The sequence below is a fragment of the Mus caroli genome, chromosome 7, assembly GCF_900094665.2.
Source record: "Mus caroli chromosome 7, CAROLI_EIJ_v1.1, whole genome shotgun sequence".
Classification (NCBI taxonomy): domain Eukaryota; kingdom Metazoa; phylum Chordata; class Mammalia; order Rodentia; family Muridae; genus Mus; species Mus caroli.
In genome coordinates, this window is record NC_034576.1 from 46,960,747 (window position 1) to 46,987,504 (window position 26,758).

A 26,758-nucleotide genomic window follows, 5' to 3' on the forward strand; every position below is an offset into this window, starting at 1 on the left:
GCAGGCTTTGGCAGTGCTTTTGCTTTGGGCTTTTTGAGAAAAGGTGTCTCTCTGAAGTCGAGGTCGTTCTCTGACTCTACTAGGCTCAGGCTCCAGTATCGTCACCCAGTTTTGACGTGAGCATGCCAAACGGCCTGCTTCAACTGCAAGAAGCTGAGGTTCAAATTTGGGAAGTTGGATTTTATACAAGCCAACACCGCCCTTCCACTCTGCCAGAGTGGCTGTCTTTGCTCTAGAACTTCAACCTGGCACAGATAACTCTAACCCTGGGATCTCCAGCTTCCATTTGCACAATCTAGATCAAGTCACCACATATTTTGGCTTGCAGGTCATGACCAGTGAAGGTCCACTCACAACCCTCACTAGAGGCTAATCCCATTTGTTAATATTCTAACTTTAGTGTCCCCCCATCCACCTGGGGTGGGAGACTCAGGCTCTTCTACACATCAGGTTTCTATCACTGAGTCACACCACAGTCCCTCACTGGAGGATTCTAGACAGTAGCTCTACCAAGCAAGACCTGATACCATCCCTTTTCAGGCTAGCCTGGGGTTTCCATGGTAACTCCTCCCCTGGGATTACTTGGTTTTGACTTACAGACCTGAGACAAAATTCCCGAAAACTCTTGGGAGGGCTGCAGGGACACTGAACAACCAATGACTCAGTAACATAGTCCCTAACATCCATTATGGTACAGGCCTATCCGTGTCCCATCCCCCCCCCCGCCCCCGCCCCGCAGAACACAGGCTTTCACCTGACGGGGCATCAAACACTGGCTTTGAACATCTCCCACATCGTTCCCAGCAGCCCCTTCATGGCCTTGCCTGGCCCAGCACCTGGCAAATCAAATCTGTAACAGCAACCTGGCATTTGTGTCAAGTCGCCTGTCCTGGTGCTGTTCCTCTTGGAGGGAGAGCTGGGGGTGGGGATGGGGGTGAGGGGGATGCAGACTGATGCCCCTCACAGAGCAGTGTCTAGTCCTTATTGGCCATCAACAGCTGTGACCCATTGCTTTCTGACCAGTCCAAGGACTGCAAACGTCAGAGAACTGAGAGCTACAAACCAATCTTGGCTACAGTGAGGCCCCTGTCTGCTATGCTTCCGGCTTTCAGGCTCTCGAGTCGTATAGCTGTGGAGGAGGCCCTCACCTCTGTAACAATGACTGCTACCCAGCTCCTGACACCTGCCCTCCATGAATCAACCTGCAAAGCACACTGCAGTCTCCGTGTATTCTTTAAAAGTGGAATTTAACCAAGTGGGCCAGTACACATCTATAATCCTGGCACTTGGGAAGTAGAGGTAGGGGGATTAGAAGTTTATCAGCCACAGTTACTCCATACGCTTAAGCTACACGAGATGATAAAGGAGAGTTCCACTGAGCTCAGAGTGAGGCATCCAATGTGGGAAGAGAAATGGTGGCTTCTACAAAAGCAGCCCTTAACTACTGAGCTACCAGCCCTAAGGCTTTGGGGGGGGGGGGACGACACGGGACTGTAACATGGGCCCTGGTGGTTGTTTTAGATGGTTTCCTCCTTGTCCACCACCACTCAATGAGCTCACAGAAATGCCATACTGTGAAAAATTGAGGCCACCAGCCTATAGCCATACAAAAACCTTACATGGAAATCCTGCAACCACAATCCCCCTGGGCAGCCTGGAAGAAGACATCCACAGTGGATCCTCGGGATAGAGCCCTGTCCACCCCCACCCTTGATCTCCACAAACCATAACAACACTCATGCTTGTTTGAGGTCATTGAATTTTGGGGTCACACATACATTGACCCCAGGCTATACACCTAAGAGGGCTTCAAGTTTCTTCGACAACCCTTGCTCCCCCTGCCCAGGCCTACCCACGCCGCAGACAGAGCACTCCAGCCTGCTGGTAAAGTGTTGCTGTTGGGTTTCGTTTGGCTGGTTGTGTGTACACAGTGTATACAAGGTGAGTTGTACAGCGCCCGAGAAAGAGCAGGAGGTCAAGGCGAGGTGGGAAGAGGGCAGAAGGGAGCGGGGTTGGGACAGAGAGAGGCGTTAAAAAATAGAACCACATTGAGAAGACAAAGAGGAGCAGGGCCGAGGGTGGGGGAGACAGATCGCTGTAGAAAAGGAACAGGAGGGGCAGGGCGAGGGGAGTCTTCTCACCCTCCCTCTCCACCCCTCCCCCACCCCAGGTATGTACAATAAATAAGATTAAAAATAATTAACAAGATGTTTGGCCCCTCCCACCCAACACCACACGCCCTCGGGGAGCAGCCTTTAGCAAAGATGTTGGCCTGGAGGGGGAAGCTTGGGAGGGGAGAAGGGGTTCCCCAGCTCTCTCAAGCCACCCTGCCTCCCTCAACCATACATAGAATTTTCCTATACATTATGTACACGGTGGAGGGGCAGGGGCGATGGCCGTGTTGGGGGGGCTGGGCCAGGGGACAGGGCAAGTGTTACTAAATAGACATTTATACATATATATAAATAATTTCTCTGTACACGAATGGGGGAGGGTGTGAAAGGGACTAAAGGGGGGCTGTGTGGACACACCCTGGCTGAGGACGACCCCTTCCCTCCTGGCAGCAAGGGAGCCGATAGGAGTCAGCTCTGGAGGACAGCTCTGTCCAGTTCTCAGTCCACGGAGGAGGTGGCCTCCTCACCAGGCCGAGTGTGGTCACCCGCAGCGGCTATGGGCCTGTGCTTGGGCCAGCAGGTCACTGAAGGAGTCAAACAGCTGTTCTAGCCATGGCTGGTTCCGCATGCACTGCTGGACAACCTCCTCCTGACCCAGGTCCTCTGCACCACCCTCGATGGCCAGGGTCTGTGGGGAAGGAGAACAAGGCTGTGTAGGAAGAAATGGCTAGGGGAGGGATGGGACCAGGACTCCAGGGCTGAGGAGGAAGGCTGGAGTGCCCGGGGAGGAGAGGGGGACCGAGGGGCTGGGCTGCTGCTCACCTGGTCTCGGCAGCGCAGAAATGTGTGGTACTTGTAGTGGTGCAGAGAGTGGTAGAGGGTGTAGTACCCAGACTTCTCCAGCTCCACCTTGAATTCCTGCAGACAGAGGAGCACGTGCTCATATGCTCTGGCCAGCACCACTCCTCCTGGGGTCACCCTTCCCAGGCCAAGAGTCCTACCTGGGCCCGCACAACACTTCTCTTGAGCTTGCTGAGCGTCTTTCGGTTGTAGGGCTCCCCTGCAGGCCGCAGCCGCACGGCCCCCTCTTCGGGGGAGCCTTCTCCAGTCTGCTCTACCTGCAGCTGTGGGAACGTGTGCAGGGCATCCTGCGGGAAGCCAGAGGGTCAGAGGCCACCTCCCTGGACCGGCACCTCCACCCAACTCCAGCAGTCAGCTCCTTGCATCACGGAGGCCTTACTGTCCCCCAAGGCAATTTCAGAAGACCTGCAGGTCTATCTTGTCCCCTAGGCCTGGCTGTCCTGCCCCAAATCTCACAAGTAGTACATTCTACCCACCTTTCTGTAACACCCCAAATTACATGCTGTATGGAATGGAGAGGCAGCTCTGCTCTCTCAGACAACTCAGGTTCGGTTTCTAGCACCCACATAGAGTGGCTCACAACTGCAGATATGGGGTATCTGAAGCCAGCTTCTGGTCTCCAGCTGAATCCAAGATGCAATACACTCTCACACCCACATGTACACACACACACATTCTCATATACACTCTCTCTCTCTCTCTCTCTCTCTCTCACACACACACACACACACACACACACACCCCTATGCACTCTGATTCACGGTGCCAGCTTCACCTATACCAGATGCTGTACATCCAATCCAGAACTAGGGAGGCAGCCTAGAACCAATCCCTGAGTTTTCTCTCTCCCCCTTTTCATAAAAAGACAGAATCTCACTGTTTGGCCCTGGCTGACCTTGAACCCAGAGATTCACATGCCTTTACCGTCCAACTACTGGGACTGCAGGAACGGACGTGCCACCACACAGCTACTTTTTAATCTTGTATCATGGCCTCATTAATTGTCCAAGATGGCTCTGAGTTTTGATTCTCCTGCCCTACCTCCCACAGAACTGGGATGACAGGTGTGTGCAGCCTGCTCTACACAGCAAGTTTCAATATTGCAAGGCTACCTAATAAGACCCCGTCTCAACCAGACCAAACCAAAGACCTAAAAACCGTAGTAACCAGGAATCCTAAAAACCATAGTAACCAGGAATCCTAAAAACCGTAGTAACCAGGAATCCTTAGAACCGGACAAGTCTATACTTTCTACCCCAGAGCTGTCCATGACAATCTCAACGGCCCGACCACCAGCAAGCATCCAGCATGCCTGGATAAGCCTGTGCTGGGGATGGGACCCAGGGCCTCAAGCACGCTCCCAAGTGTGTCACATCCCCTGTCCCACGACATTAAGTCTAGAATCCTTGGCACCGTGTCAGCCCTGGACCTCAAGATTCTCAGGGTGGCCCTGGGATGCACCATCCAGCACGATGGGTCATTCCAGAGGGAACTGACAGGCAGGAATGAGCCCTGGGATTTGACAGTTCTGTCTCACAGGGACAGGAGACAGGTGATAGGGTGGCTAGACAAAAGCCTCAGGCCCAGGCATGCTCTATTAACATCCCCTAGGGGGCTGCTGGGAAGACAGGGGGCCTCTCCAGCTTAGCCCTCATCATCTCCAGACCAAGCCCCAGGACAGTAATGACCTTGCAATAATCCTTGCTCTAGGGAAGATACTCCAGTAACCTCCAGTTGCTGACAGCCCACAGCCGGGTCTCCACACCTGACCTGAGCCCCATGCAATCCCCACTCAGGCCCCCCAAGCACCTGCAGAGCTGGGCTCAGTGACAGCCGCTTCAGGACCTTTTTCTTGTGCTCATTGAGGAGGCCGTCAATCTTCCGCATGGGTGGAAGATAGAGTTCATCTGAAAGAGCAGGGGTGTCAGTCAGCAGACAGCATGGGGTCCCCAAACCCCCTACTCCCCGAGATAACCGAGTCCAAGGCCAGAGTTCCTTTGCAGGCTCCAGCTTTCCTCTCAAAGGACTAAGTGCCAGTGACCATCCTTAGACCAATCCAGAAGCCTCTGGCTCTCCCTAGACCCCAACCCTCCACCTCCCAGGCCCAATCCTCAGCTTCAGGAAAGCAGCACCCACCCATATCCCTCCTCTGAGGTCCAGGCATCCTCCCTGGTCCAGCTCACCATGCGTGTCCTCCAGGGCCTGGATCATGTCTGGGTCCAGGGCTGTGCTCACCAGCATCTCCACATAGCTCCTGTACATCTCCCGCATGGCCCGTGTCTTCAGCAGCCGTCCTGGAACTGCCCGCTCTGTGGAGAGATGGGACAGAATCATTCCGAGGCTCCTGCGCAGTAGACACTACTTCCAATGGCAAGGAATCATGGTGCAAATCCTAGCTAGGAGGGCACAGGGGAGGCCTTGTTAAGGAAGCCTCGATGACTGCGCTCAGAGGACAATGTGGCTTAGCTTCTCCAGGCCGGAAAGATAGACTCAGGATCCCAAGAGCAGAGTGACGAGAGCGACTGTTCAGGGCCTAACTCAGTGTGGCTGAAAAAACCCATAGAAACAAAGTTAGCTACCAAAACATTGAATCAAGACAGAGAGCTTCCAAGACCACCTTGGTGACCACCTTTAATCCCAGCACTTGGAGGCAGAGGCAGGTAGAGCTCTGTGAGTGCGAGGCTAGCCAGAGCTACACAGTGAGACATAATTAAAACAAATGTACCAAAACCAGAGGTCAGAGGTCAGGACCGAGGATGCGCTTAGCTGGTGAAGTGCTGACCTAGCACACGACCAACAAAGCCCTGGCTTCCATCCACAGCACCAAATAAACTATGTGATGATGATGGCAGAGATGGGGGAGGTAGATCAGAAAGAAGTCCATAGCAAGTTACAAGGCAGTCTGGGTGACATAAGACTATCTCAACAAAATAAAGAAAAAAGGAGAGAGGGAGAGGGGAGGAGAAAGAAAGGAGAGGGAGGAGACAGAGGGCTACTTTCTTTTTTTGGTTTCTCGAGACAGGGTTTCTCTGTATAGCCTTGGCTTTCCTAGAACTCACTTTTGTAGACCAGGCTGGACTCGAACTCAGAAATCCACCTGCCTCTGCCTCCCAAGTACTAGGATTAAAGGCATGTGCCACCACTGCCCGGGTGGAGATGGCTCAGTGGTTAGAAGCACCAACAGCCCAAGCAGACCCAGCACCATGGGCAGCTCACAACCATCTGCACTTGGTCTTGGAAATCCAACTCCTTCGTTTCCACTGCACCAGGAGTACACATACAGCACAGACATACAGGCAAAAGACAAACACACAAAACAAATATACATTTCCTGCAGTGCTAACAAGGTGTGACATGCTAGCCATTGATAGCCAAACCTAGGAGAATAGGGGTCTTCTGTTGCTATTTTGGAGACAAGACAACAAGCCTGTGTAGACAGGCTGAACCCTCTAAACTCATGGCACTCCTCCTACCCCATAAGGGGGGTCATCGTCCTGAGCTCCAGGGACACAGCAGAACGTCCAGAACGGAGCTCCTGTGGTGCCAACTCTAGGCGAGATTCTCCCTCAGGAGCTACCTGTGATGAGGCCCATGCTACAGGCAAGGTCAGCAAAGAGAGGGTCATGCCTTTCTCAGGTCGCCCAGTCCGTCAGATCTCTGTCTCTGGGCTCAGGATAGAGCCTGGTCCAACATCTGTCCCAGGCCTAAGAACCAATCTGTTATTAACTCAAATCACCCATCGATGGACACAAAGGGCACTGCTGACTTCACTGGAGTGAGCGAGTGCCCAGGCTCCCTCCTGATGCCGTTTTCCTCATCTGTATATGATGTTTAAATTCTATTTGTTTATTTATAAATTCTGTAACTCTCATTTATTCGGTAGTACAGGATGTTCGAACACCGAGTATACCTGAGCTTTATCTTATTTTGGAAATTCTTTTTCTGTTTTTTGGTCTTTTTTTTCCTTGAAACCAAGTCTTCTTACACAGTTCTGGAACTCACTCTGTAGACCAGGTTGGCCTTGAACCCAGAGATCCGCCTGCCTCTGCCTCTCTAGTACTGGGATTATGCCACCACTGCCTGACTTCAACATGGCTGTTTCTACTTTTTGTTTTGAGACAGGATCTCACTATGTAGCTTGGGCTGAACGGGCTGCAGCTCAGACTGGTTCTGAACTTTCCAAAGTACCCAGCTGCTGTCTGGCTTGACGAAAGGCCTCTGCCAGTAGGCCTGGCCTCCGGCGGGAGATCCAGCATCTACCTTTTATAGCTGCCCTGAAAATGGAGCAATGTACCAAGGCCTTAGCAGACACATACTTGTTACCCAGAGAAGTGACTGTTAACTGCTAGTTTTTATCATTACTCCATTTGGTAGAGACTACCTGCAGTCCTCAGGCTGACATCACCCTGTCCCCTTCTTTTTTTTTTTTTTTAAGATTTATTTATTATATGTAAATACACTGTAGCTGTCTTCAGATGCACCAGAAGAGGGCATCAGATCTCATTACGGATGGCTGTGGGCCACCATGTGGTTGCTGGGATTTGAACTCAGGACCTTTGGGAGAGCAGTCGGTGCTCTTACCCGCTGAGCCACCTCTCCAGCCCACCCTGTCCCCTTCTTAAGGCCAGCGTTCCCTCCCTATGTGACACCTATGCCTGCAGCCGCTGGAACCTACCATCCTCGCTGGGTGCGCCAGGGGAGGACTCGGAGTCTGATGAGCTGCCCCCAGGACCGTCACCGGCAGAGGCATTACCCACTGCTTCCTTCAGCCACTTCTTTCTCTTCTTTGGGGGTGGCTCAGCCTTCACCTTCGAGGGCCTGGCTTTGGGCACCCGGGAGGTGGTGGACTGTCCTGTGGCCAAGCTCCGGTCAGTCCGCATTTGCCGCCCACTGGTGGCCCGTTCACTCCGCAAAGGCCGGGTTACCCTTTCCTTCTCCTTTTCCTTCTCTTTCTCCTTTTCCTTCTCTTTCTCCTTCTCCTTCTCCACAGGTCGGGGTGGGGATGGCTTCTCTGGGGCAGGGGGCTCGGGTACAGCAGGCTCAGGGGTTGGCTCTGGAGGCTTCTCCGATGTCATCTTCTCAGGGGTCTCAGGCTTGGGAGGTGGTGCTTGGACCTTAGACGGAGTTGCAGAGTTGCCTCCAACAGGGGTCGGGCCCTTGGTCTGCCCAGACCGTCTGGAAAAGGACGTAAGAGACTGTCATCGGCAGGCTAAAGACTCCAACCCCCACGCCCTGGGACACTGAGGCCTATCCCACACCACTGACTGTTCTTCATGCTTTCTTCCTTTTGGGTGGGGAAGTCTCTGCTCTCCCAACCTCTCTAAGCCTCTCTCCTCTTTCCTTTCCCTGGGTTCCCACCTCTCTGGATATGTCTGTCTCCCTCCCTCTGGGTCCCTGCTCCCCTCTCTGGGACTGCATCCCCCATCATGGGTCTCCTCCTTCTTCCAGCTGAGTCTCCTGGCTCTGTTTCCCTCATGAAATCTCCACCTCCTGTATGTGAGGCCAGCTTCACACCTTGCCCCTCAGGGATCCTCCCACCGTCCATCAGTACCTGACTGGCAGAGGGGGCCGGTGCCAGGGTTTCCTGGCGCACACCCTCACATAATCCTTCTTGTTGACATTTTCCAAGAACTTCACGTAGAGGCGCTGGTACCGGTTTTTTGCATCCCCAAAATACCCCAAATACTGCGGAGAGAGCAAAGGCTGTGAGAACTGGCATGCGTTACCCACCCACCTCCAGTGATGGAGGCCATGCCCTAGGCCATGCAGAGAGGGACCCCGGGACTGAGCATTCTCCCCCAAAGTCCACCCACTGGCTTACATTACTGGTGGCACAAAACTGCCTCTGGCCATCCTTGATCTCTGGAGTGAATTTCTGCAGAAGGGCCTTCTGAACACGCCAGATGGGCGGGGGCTCCCGGCCGGTCTGCAGGGCCAGCTGAGGAGGAAGAGACCAGGGAGACCTACAAGGTTACCCTCACCCCTGCCCTGCTGGAGACTTCGTCCCTCACACCTCTAATCCCAGCACTCAAGCTGAGGCAGGAGGACTGTCACAAGGGTAAGCTGGCCTTGACAACACCGTAAGGTTATCACAGAGACAATAAACAACAAAAACAACTGAAGACCCATCTGCTCGTCCCAAGCAAGCAATGCCCTATACTGGAGTCATGATTCCCTCGGTCCCAGAATGAAGCCTGATTTTACCCATGCTTCCCTAATATCTGACTAGAATGTTCCTTTTTTCCAGTGCTGGAACCAAACCCCGAGTCTTTTGTGTACTGAGGCACTGCTGACCCAAGCCCTCACCGATGACCGAGCTACACCCGCAGCCAACTCACTCAGTCTCACCAAGCTGGCCTCCTTCTGGGTTAGCCCACGGTCTGCATAGAAGATGGCAGACTGCACCCTCAGGCCCGGCCTCCTGCTAACTCTTGAGCAGGCTTTTTCTGTTTACGCCACAGGGTTTCGACTTTGTTATTTAGGTAGGACAAGCTCTGAACACCCACCCACCATTAGTGACACATGAATATTTACTAGAGCCAGGATCATAGCAGCAAAGACTCGCAGCCACGGTCTCCTCCTATACCAGCCAGCATCCTGCCTCTCCTCACTTCTGTATGTGAATTTTACCAAGACCCTCTCTGTGCCTCCTGTTCAGCCGACTGTTAGAAGCATTCTTTGCACTCATGTGACTCATCCAAGAGCCATTAAAAAAAAAAAAAGCGCATGTGTAAGTAAACCGCAACAGTTCAAACATCTAGCATGCAGGCCTCAATATTGGAGCTAGTACTCACAGCAGACATCACTAATAGATCCCAGATCTTGACACATCTGAATACAGAGCTAAAAGGCAGACATGACTAATCAATAACTTCTGATGATGTAAATAGGAAATTGGGGGGTTGGGGGAGGACCTTGGTTAAGAGGCAAAAGTTGGAGCTGAAGAAAAGGCTTATCGATTAAGAGAGCTTTCCGTTCTTCCAAGTTCAGTTCCCAGCACACATGTTAAGACAGGTTCCCAAATGCCCATAACTCTAGCTGGCCTCCAAGAGCCTGCACACACATAACATACACTTACAAGACATATACATAAACAAAAAATAAAACAAATTTTTAGAGAAGCAAAAGACAATCGACCCAGCCAGTTATGTTAGGGGCATGGCCTGAAGGTACCATCCAGCAACCCGGAAGAAGGCCTGTCCATAAACCAGATTTGCCAGGAGGCTGACCTTTGACTTCCAGTCTCCAAAGCTGTGAGGAAGACATATGTTGTGTTTATAAGCCACAAGCTATAGGCTATCGTAGCTGACAACAGCAGTCTGAAGGTAACAGGGACAAGTGCAAGGCTTTTCATGAGGCACTCAGAGCACAGGCAGACAGACAGACAGACAGACACACAGGGGGGTGAACAGAAAGGGAGCATCAACTTTGCTTCCTAGGAGGCTAAGGCAGGGTTGAGAGATCAAAGCCAGCCTTGGATACACAGTGAGGCAATATCTCAGAAAGAGTTCAGGGGATGTAGTTGAATGGTAGAGCGCCTACCTAGAATCCTGCAGTAAGGAGTTAGAGGCGTGGCTCAACCTGCCACAGGAAACACCTTGCGAAGTACAACAGAGACAGGGAGACCTAGAACTCACAGAGATCTACCCATCTCTGCTCCCCCCCAGTGTTGGGATTAAAGGCGAGCACCCCCACTGCCTAGCCTAGGCTGACCCTCCTGACCCATCCTCTGACGTCCTCCGTCCCAATGTTTTAGCACCAGGATCACAACGCACAGGCTTCACGTTGACATCTGACCTGCGCACATGAAGAGGGTCACAGAGTGGATAAACACAGGGACAAAACACTCAACGCCCCAGAGGCCAGGTGTGATACTGCTCGCCTACAATTCCTGCATTTTGGGACTTGAGGTCGAGGTCAGCCTAGGTGACAGACTGAGACCAAGAATGCTTCCTGAAGCCGGGCATGGAGCCTCACACTGTTAATCCCAGTACCTGGGAGGCAGAGGCAGGAGGATCTCTGCGAGTTCAAGGTCCGCCTGGTCTACAGAGTGAGTTCCAGGACACCAAGGACTATACAGAGAAACCCTGTCTCGAAGGAAAAGCAAAGAAAAAAAAAGTCTCCCCAAAAGAGGTGATGGGTACTTGAAAGACAGGGCAAGACAGCCCTGGGTGACACAGGAATGCAGAAATGAATAATATGTGGTTACTGCATTCAATGATTACAGATCAACTGGTCAAAAAGAATTCAGATGATTGACTAGTCATGTCTGCCTTTTAACTGTACTCAGAAGTATCAAGATCTATTGGTAATGTCTGCTCTGAGTACCAGAACAATATGGGTGTTTGCATGCCAAACTATACACTCTTAGCATGTGGAAATCTCTTTCCACACCCTAATTTTTTTTTATGACTCTTGGATTAGGTGCATATAAAGAAGGAGTTCTAGCAACTTGCTCAATAAGAAGCAGAGAGAGAGATACAGAAGGAATGCAGGTACCCCGGCTCCAGTCCTTTCTTCTGAGCTCCCACATGGCACCCATTCCTCTTTCTCTATGACATCACCGGCTAGGTCAGAAGTCCCTCCAAAATAAGTGTACTTCAGACCACATCTGAACTGCTCAACTCCAAAATACTCCCCAGACCCCAAACACAGCCTTTCAGCCTGGCAGGGAAACAATGTGTTTGTGTCCTCTCCCTGCCTACAGGGCATCAGACAGCTCAACGTCTGCAGCCACGTCACAGACTCTCTGAGCTTATGGAACACGCCCCCACAGACTTTCTTGCCCAATCAATGAATGTGAACACAAAACTCACTGTTCTGGTTCTTCAGAGACTTCCAGGAAGCCTTTCTGGGGCTCCTCACCAGGCCCCAACCTCTCCCTATCTGCTCCTCTGGTCTTTTCCAAATGGGCTTTTTTTGGTCTTCCTCCAAACCCCTTTCCTAGTCTTCATTACTGGTTTTGTTACTCTGTGTCTGAGAGAGGGACTGTGCACCCAAGTACAGTACCCCTGGAAGCCATGAAAGGGCAAGAGAGCACCCTGGTGCTAGAATCAGCTGTGGGTGTGAAGAACCCCACTGAACTCAGTCCTCTCCAAGAGCGTACGCACTTACTCACAGAGCCATCTCTACAGATCCCTGGTTTCATTCTGCAGGAGTGACCCCAGAATTTACAACCTTCTGTTCTCCCCATTCTTTAAGGTTTGTACGTTCAGGCTCTCTTCTTGTCAATCATCTAACCGACCATACCCAGTGACTGACTAGGACATGGTCCATCTCAGAGACCCTTACACTGAGATGACCAGCTCAGTGCAGGACATCTGACTGTAACAGCCAATCACTAACCTTCGTCTTGGTACCGAAGGATAGATGGACCAATCTGATTGTTTCCTAAGAATGTGACCTATGTATGGTAAGCTAGCACGTGCTGCTGCTAGCAACAGGAATGTGAACAGGTGAGCTACACACACCCAGGTATGGTATTTCAGAAGAAAGGTTAGCTGGATCCAGTGACCTGGAACTCTACGTAGCCAAGGCAGCCTTCAACTTGTGGCAATCCTGCCTCAGATGCCTAAAGACAGGGATTATAGGACAAGCCACCATGCCTTGAAAGGCAAGAAAATGTCTTGTGTGCCAGAGTTCAAGGCCACTCAGCGGGCGGTGGTGGCGCACGCCTTTAATCCCAGCACTTGAGAGGCAGGCGGATTTCTGAGTTCGAGGCCAGCCTGGTCTACAAAGTGAGTTCCAGGACAGGCAAGGCTACACAGAGAAATCCTGTCTTGAAAAAAAAAAAACAAAACAAAAACAAACAAACAAACGAACAAAAAATTACGACGAAACAAAATAAAAAAGGTCCCACCAATAGGAAGGCGGCCATGGACAGTGGTGACCAACACTGCTTGTTAGGTCTGAAACTTACGCCCAGTTGTTTCTTCATCTCCCTAATGACCCCGCCAGCAAAGCCTCCATCACCAAGAACAGCCATACTCTCTGCCCTAGTCCCCAAGTCCTCCATGTCCCCAGTCCCACTCATGTCCAGCCTCAAACACTAGCATCTCTATAAACCCGCCACACTCCAAAAACCATTCCTCTCAGATGACTGTCACAACCTGCTCAAGTGCTGGGTCGTAATACCATTTTTCTTTAATAGAAAATGAGATTAAAGCAGCCAGTGACTGTCCAATTTGTGAGCTAGTCAGCCACACAGCTTTTCTTTTCTTCTGAGTTTCTTTTTGGTTTTTCAAGACAGGGTTTCTCTGTGGAACCCTCGCTGTCCTGGAACTCACTCTGTAGACCAGGCTGGACTGCTGAGTGCTGGGATTAAAGGTGTGTGTCACCCGTGCCAGACTCCAGCTCCACGAAGCCCTTCAACACTTGAATCCAACTCATTTAACCATAATCTCAGATAAATAAAATATACAAGGAAGGGCTGGAGCGATGGCTCAGCGGTTAAGAGCACTGACTGCTCTTCCAGAGGTCCTGAGTTCAATTCCCAGCAACCACCTGGTGGCTCACAACCATCTGTAATGGGATCCAATGCCCTCTTCTGTTGTGTCTGAAGACATCAACAGTGTACTCATATAAATAAAAATAAACAAATCTTTAAAAAAAGAATACAAGAGAGTCTGAAGACTCAGAGCACAAAAAAGAATGTGCACCATGGTACTAATGTGTCACTTAGCCCAACGCAGCATCGCCAACGTCATAGAATGTAAACTTCCCTGGATATTTGAATATTTGTATTCAAATGGCTAATTTCACCTGTTTTTTTTTTTTTTTTAATACTTGGAAATAAGGAAGTTTAAAATGTCATTTCATAGACTGAGGATGTATCTCAGCAGTCACGCCCCTGCCTAGAGTCCCACAGTGAAGGGCTGGGATGTGTGACTCAAGGGTAAAGACCCTGCTGAGAACTCCCCGGGAAAGGTTCCAGAAACGGGAATGCAAGCCATCAGATTGAGACAGGCGCCTCTATCTCATGAACCTGCTCGCTGGCTCTCGTTTTTTAAGAATTCAACAATAAATATAAACTCATAAATATAACTATGTGTACACATGCAGGCACTGTGGTACAACTATCTGCTGGATAGTTGTGCCAATCTGTTTTGTCCTTCCACCTTGTTGAGGGTTAGGGACCAAACTCGGGTCCTTGACAAGTCCCTTCCCCTCCGGAGCTTCGTTGCTGGCCTAGAACTCACAAATTAAGCTAGACTGAGTGGCCAACAGGCCCCCAAGGAATCCACTCCTAAGCACTGGGATTCTAAGTAGATATCATCTCAGAGAGCTTGTCGGATGGAGCTCAGTAAGGCCCCCACACCAGCAGACAGACGTCCCTAGCTTTTGCTCCATTTGAAATCTCATGCACCCTAGGCTGACCTCACACTCCTGCACTGGCTCCACTTGCCAAGTGCTGGGCGTCATGGGCTCAGTCAAGGACCTTCCCGCCTCAGCCTCAAAAAACGACAATGCCCAGATCATCAGGGGGCGTGGGATGCCAGAAAGAAAATCTCAGCAAAGCTGACATACAACCTCTGTATTTTCCTGAGTATTTGACAGCTCGGGACCAGAGCGACAGCTCCAACATTCCCAGCACTTTCTGTGTGTGAGCCGCCATCACTGAGAAGGACAGGCCAGGTCACGTGAATGCACGTCAATACACACCTGGGAGGAGCTCCTGTCATCAGCTGTGGTGGAGCCAACTGAGGCTGGGGAATGACAAGATGGCAGCCCAGCTCCTAAGCAGAAGTATAACGGAATCCAGTGAACCCGGCGCAGGGCACACCCACCCTGCTCACCTCTAGGAGTCTGACCCCAATAGGAGGTATGGCCTCAGGGCTCTGTGCCCCTGCGGTCGCTCACACTTGAGAAGTATTTTAAGCATCTGAGTCCTTGCCTGGCCCCGTCCCTGACCCACACCAACTGGTCAGTAGGATCAGATGGATGGCCCTGGCTCCTGTCCCAGCGCTGGTCAGTGAATGGGGCCCTTCCAAAGGCCCACTGGCCTGTCTGACCTGTAAGATGGGGCTAGAGAAGGTAGTGCTTTGAACCCTGTTCGCCAGGGTTAGAAAACTGGCAGGAGTGTAGGATGCTTGTAATCTGCTCAGGTTACACACACAGTGAGGCTCAGGCCAGCCTTGGGAACTCAGTGAGACCTTGCCTTAAACTCCCAGTACTAAAAACAAAACAAACAAACAAACCAAAAAAACAAACAAAGAAAAAACCACCAAACCCAACAAAACAGAAACAACTGTTAGGTCCACCTCTCAAAAGATTCTCAAGGAATAATAGCTTCCGTACTTATCATGAATTCAATCTAATATCTAGTAGACTGCAGAGAGAAACCGCCAAGACTGGACACATGCAATGTGTACAAAGGCACTGGTTGATCCCACCACTGCCATGCCTAAAATGCCTAACAGCCTCCCAGGGCCAACAACAGAGAGGAGCCCGCCGGGTACCAGCTCTGCTTCCGAGGAGTCTCTGCCATGCCCTACCATGGGCAGGATCCCACAGATTCTTGACCAACTCTCGCTGGGGTATTCTACACAAGCATTTTATTGCTAGGTCCTACCCTCAGGATCCTCTTAATCCTGATTCAGCCAGATAAGCCTATGAACCAAAGATCCTAGAGGCCACCCAAACTTTTGGGGACAAGGTAAGCAGCAACTTCGTTTATACTATTGGTTATTCATATTTTTGTTCTACCACTGGTGTGAAAAATATCCGTAGATGATATGATGCTGAGAAATATTAATTTACAAAACCAGAAGCCAGACATGGTGGTGCACACTGTTAGTCCCAAAAGTCAGAAGGCAGAGGCAGGCAGATAAATCTCTGTGAGTTCAAGGCCAGCCTGGTCTACATAAGGAGTTCTAGGACAGCCAGAGCTCTGCAGAGAGTCCCTGTCTTCTAAAAGAAAAACAAACAAAAAACAAAACTGGACTGTTACCAATTGTGGTGGTGCACATCTACGGTAGGTACCACAGCCATGAGGCGGAGGCAGGACTGCATGTTTGAGCCCACCCTGACCTACTCAGTGAGACACAGACCAGGGAGAACAGAGTGACCTCTGCCTCCAGGACGGTGGCTCTCTATCAACAGGCCCTGAGCTACCTTCCCAGTTGTTTCTTTCATTGTTGTTTTGTTTTGTATTTATTTTGTAAAAATGTCCAGGGTGGCTTTTAATCTACTTAGGACCTTCCTGTAACAACCCCAGGAAATCTGTTATGGCGGGTTGACACCAGCAGGGCCAGATCTACATGAAGAATTTAAAACCCAGCCAGGCAGTGGTGGTGCACATCTTGAATCCCAACACTCTGGGATGCAAAGACAGGGATCTTGAGTCCTGATCTGAGGCCGGTCTGAGTCTTATCTACAAAGTGAGTCCCGGGACAGCTAAGCCACACAGAGAAACCCTGCCTCAAATCAAACCAAACCAAACCAAACCCAAAACAAAAACCAACAAACCTCAGCCTGCCAAACAGTGAGCGAGTGAATGTCCTTAAGCAGTTATCTATTATACCACCTACAAGTTACACTCAACTGCATCCAGCTGATGGCAGATATGTAAATGGGAAAGCATAGAAACCTTGGTTGGTTCCCGTCTGTTTCTAAGACCCTGGGAGATGGAATGACCAAGTGACTGATTTTGAACCCTCAATGCTACAATTGTCCTTCCAGGCAAGATGAGCCCACTGGACTGGTGTGTTAGTGGCATTGAAGGTTATGGGTGTAACTAGGTGCTCTGAATAGATGGGTTGCATGATCTACATGAGAGAATTAATGTCTAGCCCTACAAATCTGGCCAAACGCCCGGGCTTCACACGCTCTCTGGCCCCGAGAATGGACACACAATCACACAGCCTTCTACACTTGTCTGAATATCCACAGTTGGATGCTGCTCTCAGCCTTGGCCAGAGAAGCCTCTCTCTGCCATGGGCAGAACTTAATGCAGACTAAAACCCGGTAAAAGCACTGAAGGACTGATTCTCAGCCCTAAATAGTACATTTGTATCAACTCCATGACAGCTTGGGGGACATCGTGGAAGAGGGGGCAGGGTGAAGGAAAGCAAGCATCCTCACCCACCCCTTCTATCAGCCAAGTGAGACCTGAAGCAGCCTAGCCAGCCCACCTCCTCCGCCTGCACCCCAACCCAGGCCAGCCTGTCACTCGTCAGCTGCTTCGTCAGTGACTCCATCTGGGGACAATGCTGAGGCTCACCTTGAGGGAGGGTATGTCCTCTGCACGAATGACAAACTCATCTCGCTCCCGGAAGATGCCCTCTCCACCACTCTCCCCTGCCTCCTCATCCGTCTCCCCACACACTGCTGCCGTCTCTTGCTTCTTGGCCAGGTGCAAAGGCCGAGCGTCTGGAGGTTCAGGGTCCTCTGGGGATGGGGCAGGAGGCTCCTCTGGAGGGGCAACTGGTGGGGCCGTTGTGGGTGCCGGTTGGGGCGGTGGAGGTGGTGAGGGCAGTGCTGGTGGAGGTGGTGGCGGTGGTGGAGGAGGTGAGCTAGCCACAGGAGTCACCAGTGGGGTAGGTGAGGGCAAGGCTGGAACTGGTGGTGGGGGTGGGGGTGGGGGTGGAGGTGGGGCCGGCTGAGGTGTTGGGGCAGGAGGAGGAGTGGGTGGGGGCTTCTCCTCCAGAAGTGGGGGCTCTGAGAGAGAGAGAGAGAGAGAGAGAGAGAGAGAGAGAGAGAGAAACAGAAGAAGATAGAGACATCAGGTCTATTACCATTCACTGACCATGTAGTCCAGGCTGGCCTTCAACCAGATTTTCCTACCTCTGTCTAAGAGCTAGCTAGAATGACAGTCCTGTGTCACTATGCCTGGCTCTTACTAACCTTAAAAATCCTATGTTCCTAATGGCAACTTAGCCCACAGCATATCCACAAAGCCACGTGTCCTTACTAAGGGTAGACAGCAAAGACAGTCATGCCTCTCTCCTGTAGAGATTCCACTTCTTGGTCCAGTTCTAGGTCCTTCTGTGAGACCACCACCGTAGCTACAGCAACAAGGAACTCCTTGTTTTTTGTTTTTTGCTTTTTTTAAAAAAAATTTATTTATGTGAGTACACTGTAGCTGTCTTCACACACACCAGAAGAGGGCATAGGATCCCATTATAGATGCTTGTGAGCCATCATGTGGTTGCTAGGAGTTGAATGCAGAACCTCTGGAAGAGGCTCTTAACCACTGAGCCATATCTCCAGCCCCTACAAGGAACTCTTATGAGCTATCTCATTGCCCTCATGTCATTGTCAGTCCTAAGCTGTCTCCCCAAGCCTTTGCAGCTCTTGTCAACAACTCCTAACTCGGAAGCTCTCTTCCCTGACTCCCAAGCTTGCATTCCCTCCTACAATATTCACCGCCTTACAAGTCCTCTCTTGTCTCCTCCATCAGCCATTTGATTTTCTAATGCCACAGACATTTGCTGAATTACGTGTGCATGTCTGTATACCATGTATGTGCAGGGACCTACAGAGACAGAAGAGGGTACCAGATCCCCTGGAACAGGAATTACAGGCATTTGGATGTGGGTGCTGGGAACTGAACCTGGGTCCTCTACAAGAGTGGTAAGCACTCTTATCCACTGAGCCATCTCTCCAATACCGCAATTATGTTTACTAGTAATAGAACCCAGGATTTTCACTCATTAAGAAAACGCCAGGCCAGGCATTGGTGGTGCACGCCTTTAATCACAGCACTTGAGAGGCAGAGGCAGGCGGATTTCTGAGTTCGAGGCCAGCCTGGTCTACAAAGTGAGTTCCAGGACAGCCAGGGCTACACAGAGAAACCCTGTCTCGAAAAAAAAACAAAAATCACGCCCCCCCAAAACAAACAAACAAAAAAAACTTCGCTTGTTACTCCTTCACCTGGCCCGTCACTTATACCCTCTTCTCTACCCAGCATCCTGGAGGGCCCAGTATCAGTGATTCCCTGCTAAACCTCTGAGCTCATTAAAAGATATTCCTCTAGGCAATGGTGATACACATTTTAGACCCAGGACTTGGGAGGCAGGCGGATCTAGGAGTTCAAGGCCAGCCTGATCTACAAAATGAGTTTCAGGACTGCCAGGGAAACACAGAGAAAAAACAAAAATAAGTTTGTTTTTCTGTCAATCAGGAAATCACCTTTGTCAGGTGTGCTCTTCTACACACCAGAAAAAAACCTTGAAATAGTGCGTAACCTGAACAACTTTATCTGCTGACTCCAACAAGCCTCACCCAGATCACCTTCTGAGAACTCACCAGGCGTGCCACTGCTGTTGCTGCTAGGCAGGCTTGGGAGAGGGGGTGGACCGGAGGCCGTAGGTCCAGTGTCTAAAGGCGGCTCCTCTGGTGTGGACGTGTCCTTAGGGCCTGTGAGGGGTGGGTCATCCAGGGCCGAGATGGCAGAGGAAATGCTCTCCTGCAGGTCTCTGTTCTTGGCCACAGAATCTTCTTCATCCGAGGAGAAGGAGGGCAGCGTCTCGAGGTTGCGCTTCAGCTCTTCGTCCAGCCGCTTGCAGGGGGAAGGGCAGCCGAGGCCCAACCCTTCGCTCTCTGCCGCCTCTAAAGCGCCTCCCAGGCCAAAAGGACCAGAGGGTGCCGGGTGCGGCACGGTGGGCACGGTGGGTGGTGGGGGCTGCAGGCCTCGGGTGGGCACAGAGGCTGGCACACTCTTAGGGGGGCTTAGCGGTGGCGTCAGGCCAGCTTGGTAGAGTGGTGGATGCCGCTTGCCTGACTTGAGAAAGTCAAGGAAGGACGCCATGAACCCTGACTTCATCTCCGGCTGTTTCTCCTCTACCTCCTTGATCTTGGCCTCAATCTTCTCCCGGGTCAGGTTGGAGTCCAGGCTGTTGTGGTCTACACCCGAGATGACATCATTGGAAGGTGCTCCCAGACCCTCACCAGCCTTGGGCACAGACAGCTTGATCTAGACACGGGGATAGCAAAGTGTCACGGTCCAGGGGGCCACCCTCCAGGGATCCACCCCGAGTCCTGCGTCACCCCCCCACCTCACTTTAGACCACCTCCAAATTCCTGCAACAAATTTGTGGAGTCTCAGATTTCAGCACAACTGACTACTTGAGAGACAGGAGACCAGGCCAACAGTCCCTCCCCAGACACAGATCTTCCCCAGTACTCAGGCCCACAGGCTCTGAATGCCAGTCCATCCCTCCATGCACAAGACTTTAGAACTTGAGTCCTGCCACCCTGTCTGCACATGAGCATCACATTACAACATTTTATCTCATGGAAACACCGGAATTCTAGGTGACTCTCTGGTGCTTTTTAATGAGACAACCACAACTCTTGATGCCTAGGGCATCTGACACCTCCAGTCTCACAGAGTCCATCCCAACCCCTCCCACACCCAGTCCCCCTCACCTTAAGTGGCTTCAGGGGCTCCAACCGGGTACCTCCCATTTCCTCAGCCTTCCTGCCTCTGCCCCTGCCCCGGCCCCGAGGTTTCTTGGCCCCATCAGTGGTTATGGAGGCTGAGGCTGGCCCTGCCATGGCAGGGCCCTCCAGTGGACGAATCCTGGGCCTCCCCCTGGGCCGGGGAGGGCCATCGCGCTTTGCCTTGGTGGGCTTGCGGCCACGGCGACGAGGGCCGTCAGGACCAGGGTTGGGTGGGCAAAAGTCTATATCTCCCAGCGGTGAGAGGGCTGGTCTGGAGCGACAACTAGACACCAGATCGGGCAGGCGCCTTGGGTTTAGGCGGATATCTGCGGGCACGTCGGCTTTGTCCTCATCAGCCTCGAACTCATATTCCTGTGCATACAACTTCTTGGGCGTCTGGAAGGGGGGATCTCGGCGCCGCAGCAGGTGAAATGAGGATGTCTTCAGCAGCTTCTTTGGCTTGGTTGAACAGAAGATGGGCGAGGTGAGGCCACCCTTGGGCTCAGAGACAGGTGGTGGTGGCGGTGGTGGCGGCGGCGGTGGTGGTGCTGACTGGTGTGGCCCGCTCTGGATCAGGCCCAGTGGCTCTGCATTGACTGTGGAGGGAAGCTCAGGAGGTTTGTTGGGATCCAGACCCAGGCCTGGAGTCTCTGGTCCAGTTCCCGATGCCCGGCCTCCACAGTAGGGTCCATAGGGATCGTAAGCAGTGGGACCAGGGGGTGGACCAGCACCAGTCTTGGGGTCTCCATCATCTTCGGTCTGTCCGGCCTTGCCATAGTCATCGGCTGCCCCTCCACCAAACATCTCCTCCATGGTGGGAAAAAAGCTGCGCTCCTCATCCTGAAGCAATGAGTCGGGGAAGCAGATAGACGTGAGGGGTACAAACCGTGGTGCCTTGGTCCCTTGAGGGCTGGGGCTTCTGTAGGCGCCTGCAGGATCTTTGCCCTCTGAGTTAGGTGGTCCCACACCAGTGTCCCCAGGCCCTGGCGGCAATGGTTCCAGAGCCCCGAGCAGTTCTTGCATGGCTCCAGGAGGCTCCAGACTCTCCTCGGGTCGTAAGCGAGGACTTGGGGCTGTGGGCTCCAGGCCGTGGCCGCGGAGGTGGGCTTCAAGCTGCAGAGGCATAGGTGGTGGGGGTGGGGGCGGCGGCTGGGGCGCCCCATCCCGGGTGGCTGGCTCAAGGAGGTGGACGCCGACTTTGGGGGCGCTGGGTGAGGGGCTGGGGGCATGGCTGAGCACAGAAGGGAGGAGCTGGGGAGGAGGCGGAGGCAGCACCATGGGAAGGTCAGGACCTCCAGCCTCCAAGAGGAGGCCGTGGGGCGCTGGCTGGGTTGCCTGGGCCGAGGGTGGTGGGGGAGGTGGGCTCTTCTGCAAGAAGGCTCCCAGCTCCTTGGCACCGGCTCCATAGTGAACGACTGAGGTGGCTAGTCCCTCGGGAGTTTCTCCACCCCGTTCTGGCCCCTTCTTCTTGTCCTTCATCCTCCCCAGGCCCAGCTCCAGGGCGGCCGTGGCACCCTCATCCAGACTGGCACTAGTCCGGATGACGCTCTGCAGGTGGTACCTCTGGGGATCTTCCTTGGCTAATTCATATGGTGTGCCTGGCGCTCCTCCAGCTCCACCACTGCCACCGAGTCCCTTAGCGGCATCGGGAGGTCCATCCTCACCCACCAAGCCGTCTGCCCCTGAGGTCCGAGGTGGGCTAGGTGCCTGGAGCAGGTGCTGAATGAGAAACTCTTCGTCTTCCGTGCGCTCGGCGGCAGAACCGCCAGGGCCGGCAAGCAGCTCTGAGCCGTCACCTTTTCCCTTGTAGCCGCCTGCTCCAGCTGCATAGCTGCTAGCTCCAGGGGGCGCCAGGAACGGAGCCGAGGCTAAGACCGAACTTAAGTATTTGCCAGGGGCTCCTGGAGAGCCAACGCCCGGAGGGCGGCCAGTAGCAGGCGGTGACTGGAGGGGTCGGATAATATGAGATGGGCTAGCCTCCCCACCACCTCCCAGAGAGCTGGGTCCCCAGCCACCTCCATGGCCTGAGAGAGCAGGGGAGTGACCAGTACTGTAGCTGAGGGAAGGGCTGGCTGTGGGCAGCCCCTGTGAATGGGCAGCTGGCCCTGGGTAAGGCTCACTCTGTACCCCATAGAGCTGACCCTGAAGCTGGTCGGGAGAGTAACTCTGACAGGTAGCCAGGCCAGGAGGTGGGGGACCGCTAGGGGGCTGCGGAGGACCCCCAGAATAGCTAGGGCCTTTGCTCAAGTCCTGTGCTTGACCCCCTCCAAATCCTTGCCCGTAGGCCTGAGGGCCCAGAAGCCCTTGGGGCTGGCCAGGGGAATATGCCTGGCTCCCAGCCCCGCCAGCCCCAGAGGCTTTCCCGGCGGCATAAGCAGCTGCAGGTCCACCCAGGCTCTGACACTTGGGTGTGGCGGTGGATCGAGGTGGTGGTGGCCTGGTGGCACCCCCCGTGGCTGGTCCATAACCTCCCTTACTCGTCTTGTAACCGGGGGACTGGATGATGGGGCGGTACCCACCCCCACCCCCAGCCGCACCTCCCCCAGCAGTCTCCGGGCCTGTAGCCCGGCCAGCTGCTCCAGCTGTGGCTCCACTAGGCCCACCCTTGCTAGGTTCTCCAGCACCCGGAGAAGGTTCCCCACCTCCCAGAGGGCTGCAAGCCAAGCTGGCCCGGTGGCCCATTGAGGGATAGCTGCCTCCGCAGCTCAGATAGTGCTGCAGGGAATGGGCTGGTGGTGGGGGCGGTGGGGGCTGGGCACTGGCCGGCCGCTGATAGTGTTTGATGACCGTGTCCTGTCGGGGCAGGGCCCGCTCCGGCGGTGGACCCGGGGCAGCACCCGAGAAGTTGTAGAGCTGGGGGGACGAGGGCTCGGCAGCAGTGGCAGCAGAAGAGGAAGCCAGCAGATTGAACTGAGTCGGGAGGTGGCGGGGAGGTGGAGGTGGATCTGGGGGACCGGGACGGTAAGGGGGAGTCTGAGCAGGACCAAGGCCAGCAGGCCCCAAGACACCACCCCCTGCCAGGCGCTCGAAACCCAATGAAGAGGGCACTGTAGGTGCCTGGGAGGGCTTCAGATGGAGCACATCATGAGGGGACAAGAGCCCATTAGCTGGAGGACTGAAGGGTGGATCCTGGAGGCTGAGGGATGAGGGCACTGGGAAGGGGCGGCTGCCGAAGGAAGCCGGGTGCTGGTAGGCAGACAGGGCAGAGGAAGACGGGAAGGTGCTGGAACCTGGGAGGGCACCAGAGATGAAGAGTTCCGTGGGGCCCGGTGTGTGCATGGCTAGGGATGAAGGAGAAGACCATTGGTCAGAGCGGACCACAAGACAGCCCTTCTCCAGCCCGCTGGGAATAGCACTTACCTGTCTGCCAGGAAGGGCTTCGGAACTGGGAAAGGAGAGAGGAGGCGGAAGGGCCAGGCTGGGGGCCCCGAGACTCCAGGGCCGAGATGAGGTTCATGACGGAGGCGTCGGGCCCTGCTGAGCCCGCGTGGTGGAGGCCAGTGTCAAAAAGTCCAGAGAGGCCTGACAATGGATAAGTGAACGAATCAGCCAAGAAGGGGGTGGTGGCTGGGGTGAGACAGACGGACGGACGGGGAAAGCATTAAACCAGGTTCAGTTCAGAGGAGGACTGGAGGGAGGAGCCAAAGGCAAGCAAACGGATGCAGTGCCCGTCGACGCAGTTTTCAGGAGGCTGAAGCAGGAGGATCAGACCTTCAGAGACAATCTGAGTAACTCCAAGAGACCCTATCGCACTTATTAAAGAAAGGAAGGAATGGGGGGGGGTGAGGCTATGAGGCTATGGAAGGCTCCGGGTGGGATTTCCAGCACCTCAGAAGTACCAAAGAAAATTCAAAAGAGGAAGGGGAAAAAAAAGGGCAAGAGTCAGAAAACAGGGAAGGGGACAACAAGGGCAGCCTGCACCGCTTTAAAAATCAGGTGTGGGCAGCAAGGACAAGGTGGTGGATGAGGTTACTCTAAGCAAAAGGGGGAGGGCCAAATAACTGGAGTCAATAGGGAAGAAAAAGGAGCCGACCAGCCAAGAGAATCCCACGGGGAAAGAAAAGACTGGGGGTGGGCTGGAGGGAAAGGAAAAGCCTGGAAGAGAAGGTGGGATTTGGGGGGCCCCTGGTGGGTAGCAGCCAATAGGAGGCGGAGGGGTGGAGCCATGACGGGCCTGACGAATCCGGCGTGAGATAAAGCCTCGGAGGCAACCAATCAGAGGATAAGTGGCAAAAAAGAGGTCCAGGACCCAGAGCAAGGCCAATTAGCAGGGGTGGAACTTTCAGCAACCAATCAGATATCTTAAAGGGCAGACTGGCCCTAGCCCTCCAGGATGGGAGCCCATACCTGCAGGGTGGTGGTTGGTGGCATAGCTTTGTAGTGGGTGGGGGGCCGCATAGGCCTGGCGATGCAAGATGTCGGTTTCTGGGTGGGAAGTCCGGGAGCTGCCGTAGACCAAGCTGGGAGCAAGAGAGAGATGTCAGAATATTCTCTCAAGCTATCCTCTGGGAAGGGGGCTAGGAGGAACTTCTCAACTGACTGGAGGTGTTACTCCAAAGAACCCAGAGATAACACTAGGGAATCCAGTTATCCCATGGCGGGGGAGGGGGTTAAAAATGTCATTCTGGAGCACTTATGAGTCCCACGTTTGCAAACACGGGCATGCGAGAACACACTGGGGACGGAGAAAGTCAGGGGGAAGCATCTACAGTAGTCAATGTGAAAGGTGTGGTCCTCCCTTGAAGTCCTCCCATGCCACAACAGAACCAAAGGTCCAACACTGCAGGGACACACGGACAACCCAAGACCCGCTGAAATGACACGGACCCTGAATTAGGAAAGGAATCCAGCCAGGCCAGGAGCAGGAGGTAGCTTGTGTCCCAAATGGCAAGGGGAGAAGGTGGGGAGGGGACAGGACCCAGGGAAAGTCCCAGGTACAAGTCCTGACAGGAATTCGTTGCATCCCTAGGGGCTGAGGTTCAAATGCACCGGCCTAAGTAAAGCCAGATGCGTGTACAAACAGGAGTCCAATTCACCCGTGCAAAAGAAAAGGTCCCGAGTGTGAAGTCCCACTCTAAAAATTTATACACGCTGGGGAAAGCCAAGTGTGGAGGGGGAGGAGGGTGAAGGGCAGGTGAAGAGTGAGGACACAGATTAAACAGCAAGAGGCAGGTTCACGGGTGAACACGCGGCTAGCCACGCGTGCACGGGGCCCACGCTCACACACACAAACACAAACGGGGAAGAGACAGGACTCTGTTCCAGAAAGGGCCCAAATCCGTGGCCTTGCACCAGAGGGCAAACAGCGCGCCATCAACCAGGATTCACAGCTTTGAGCAAGGTGGGGAGCAGAAGGGGGCGTGTCCCTAATCTCAGGACCCCCCCTCCAACACACAGAATCCTAGTTTAAGAAGGGGGCGGGGCCCCTTGCCCACTCTGCGCGGGGAATTTCTTGGAGGGGGGAGGGACCGAGTGGCCCGGCCTCCTGCAGCCCCGGAACAATAGGACCTGGGAGGGGGTGCAGCCCCCCAGGTCTGCGAGCTGATTCTCCTTTCCTCCCACCTTTGCAGTTGCAGAGCCAGGGGCGCCCGGGGGGAGGGGTCAGCAAGCCGGGAATCCAAAGATGGGGGGCAAGTCCAGGCCTTGCTTCGCCAACCCTTCCCATCTTCCCAAGGCCTTCCCGGTTCGAATTTGTTTTTGCGCCTTGCCTGCTTCGTTTCTCTCTTTTGCAAGCCGGAGCTGGCTTTGGCGGAGTTTGCAATTTGCAAACTGGGGCGGCGGCGTTGTTACAAACCCAAAGAAGGCCGCTCCCTTGCAAAAATCGGAGGGGGAGTTGGCGATGCACGCGTTGCCGAGCGGGCCCCAGGCCCAGGCCAGGCAGGAATCCCCCCACCTCTTGGCCCATTTCTCTAGGTCCCCCTCAGCTCCTTACCTAGCTTTCGCTGACCTCTCGTAACTCCATCCCGCCCCGGCGCCGAGCGGGTCCCCGAAGCCGGCGCTGGGGTAGTTCCTGTCCATGAATTGGCCGCGGTGGAAATTGGGGGGAGGGGGAGGGAGGGGGAAAGGAGGGGGAGCGCGCGCGCTCTCCTCCGCCGCCGCTCCCTCCGCTGCTTTTTTCCTCCCTTTCTCTTTTTTTTTCTTTGCAGCCACCGAAGGCCCGGGAAGGCCCCGGGCGGGGGAGGGAGGGGGCAGGGACGGAGGGGCGGGCAAAGGAGGGGTGCAGCCGCTGAGCCAAGGAGGGGGGGTTCCCCCTGGAGGAGGGAAAGGGGGGAGGAGGGACCCCGCTGTCTCCGCCTTTGCCCCGGCGCTTGCAAGAGAGAAGGGGGACGCGCGCTCCGGAGGGGGCGTCCCGGACGGCCCCGGAGTGGGTGCGGGCGCTGGGTGCTCGCTCTTTCGCC

The 26,758-nt window shown here is 53.8% G+C and overlaps 1 protein-coding gene across 1 annotated transcript; it reads right to left on the minus strand.

Annotated features, from left to right (window-relative positions):
* Window positions 1–1,745: 1,745 nt before the first annotated feature.
* Window positions 1,746–26,464, minus strand: Prr12 (proline rich 12). Its single transcript, XM_021167912.2, has 14 exons — window positions 26,293–26,464; window positions 24,708–24,820; window positions 23,721–23,882; window positions 20,346–23,641; window positions 19,224–19,890; window positions 17,197–17,633; window positions 8,797–8,913; window positions 8,527–8,660; window positions 7,651–8,150; window positions 5,159–5,284; window positions 4,785–4,882; window positions 3,116–3,262; window positions 2,937–3,032; window positions 1,746–2,802 (listed from the first exon to the last, which is right to left on the minus strand). Exons 1-14 carry the CDS (start codon window positions 26,376–26,378, stop codon window positions 2,656–2,658), a joined length of 6,126 nt encoding a protein of 2,041 aa, XP_021023571.1. The 5' UTR covers window positions 26,379–26,464; the 3' UTR covers window positions 1,746–2,655.
* Between the last annotated feature and the right edge of the window lie 294 nt (window positions 26,465–26,758).

Coding starts and splice junctions, on each gene's coding strand:
- Prr12 (XM_021167912.2), bottom strand. CDS start 26,378: ATGGACAGGAACTACCCCAGCGCCGGCTTCGGGGACCCGCTCGGCGCC. Junction 3,263..4,784: donor CACTGAGCCCAGCTCTGCAG/GTGCTTGGGGGG, acceptor GGCTTCCCGCAG/GATGCCCTGCACACGTTCCC. Junction 3,033..3,115: donor GAAGTGTTGTGCGGGCCCAG/GTAGGACTCTTG, acceptor CTCTGTCTGCAG/GAATTCAAGGTGGAGCTGGA.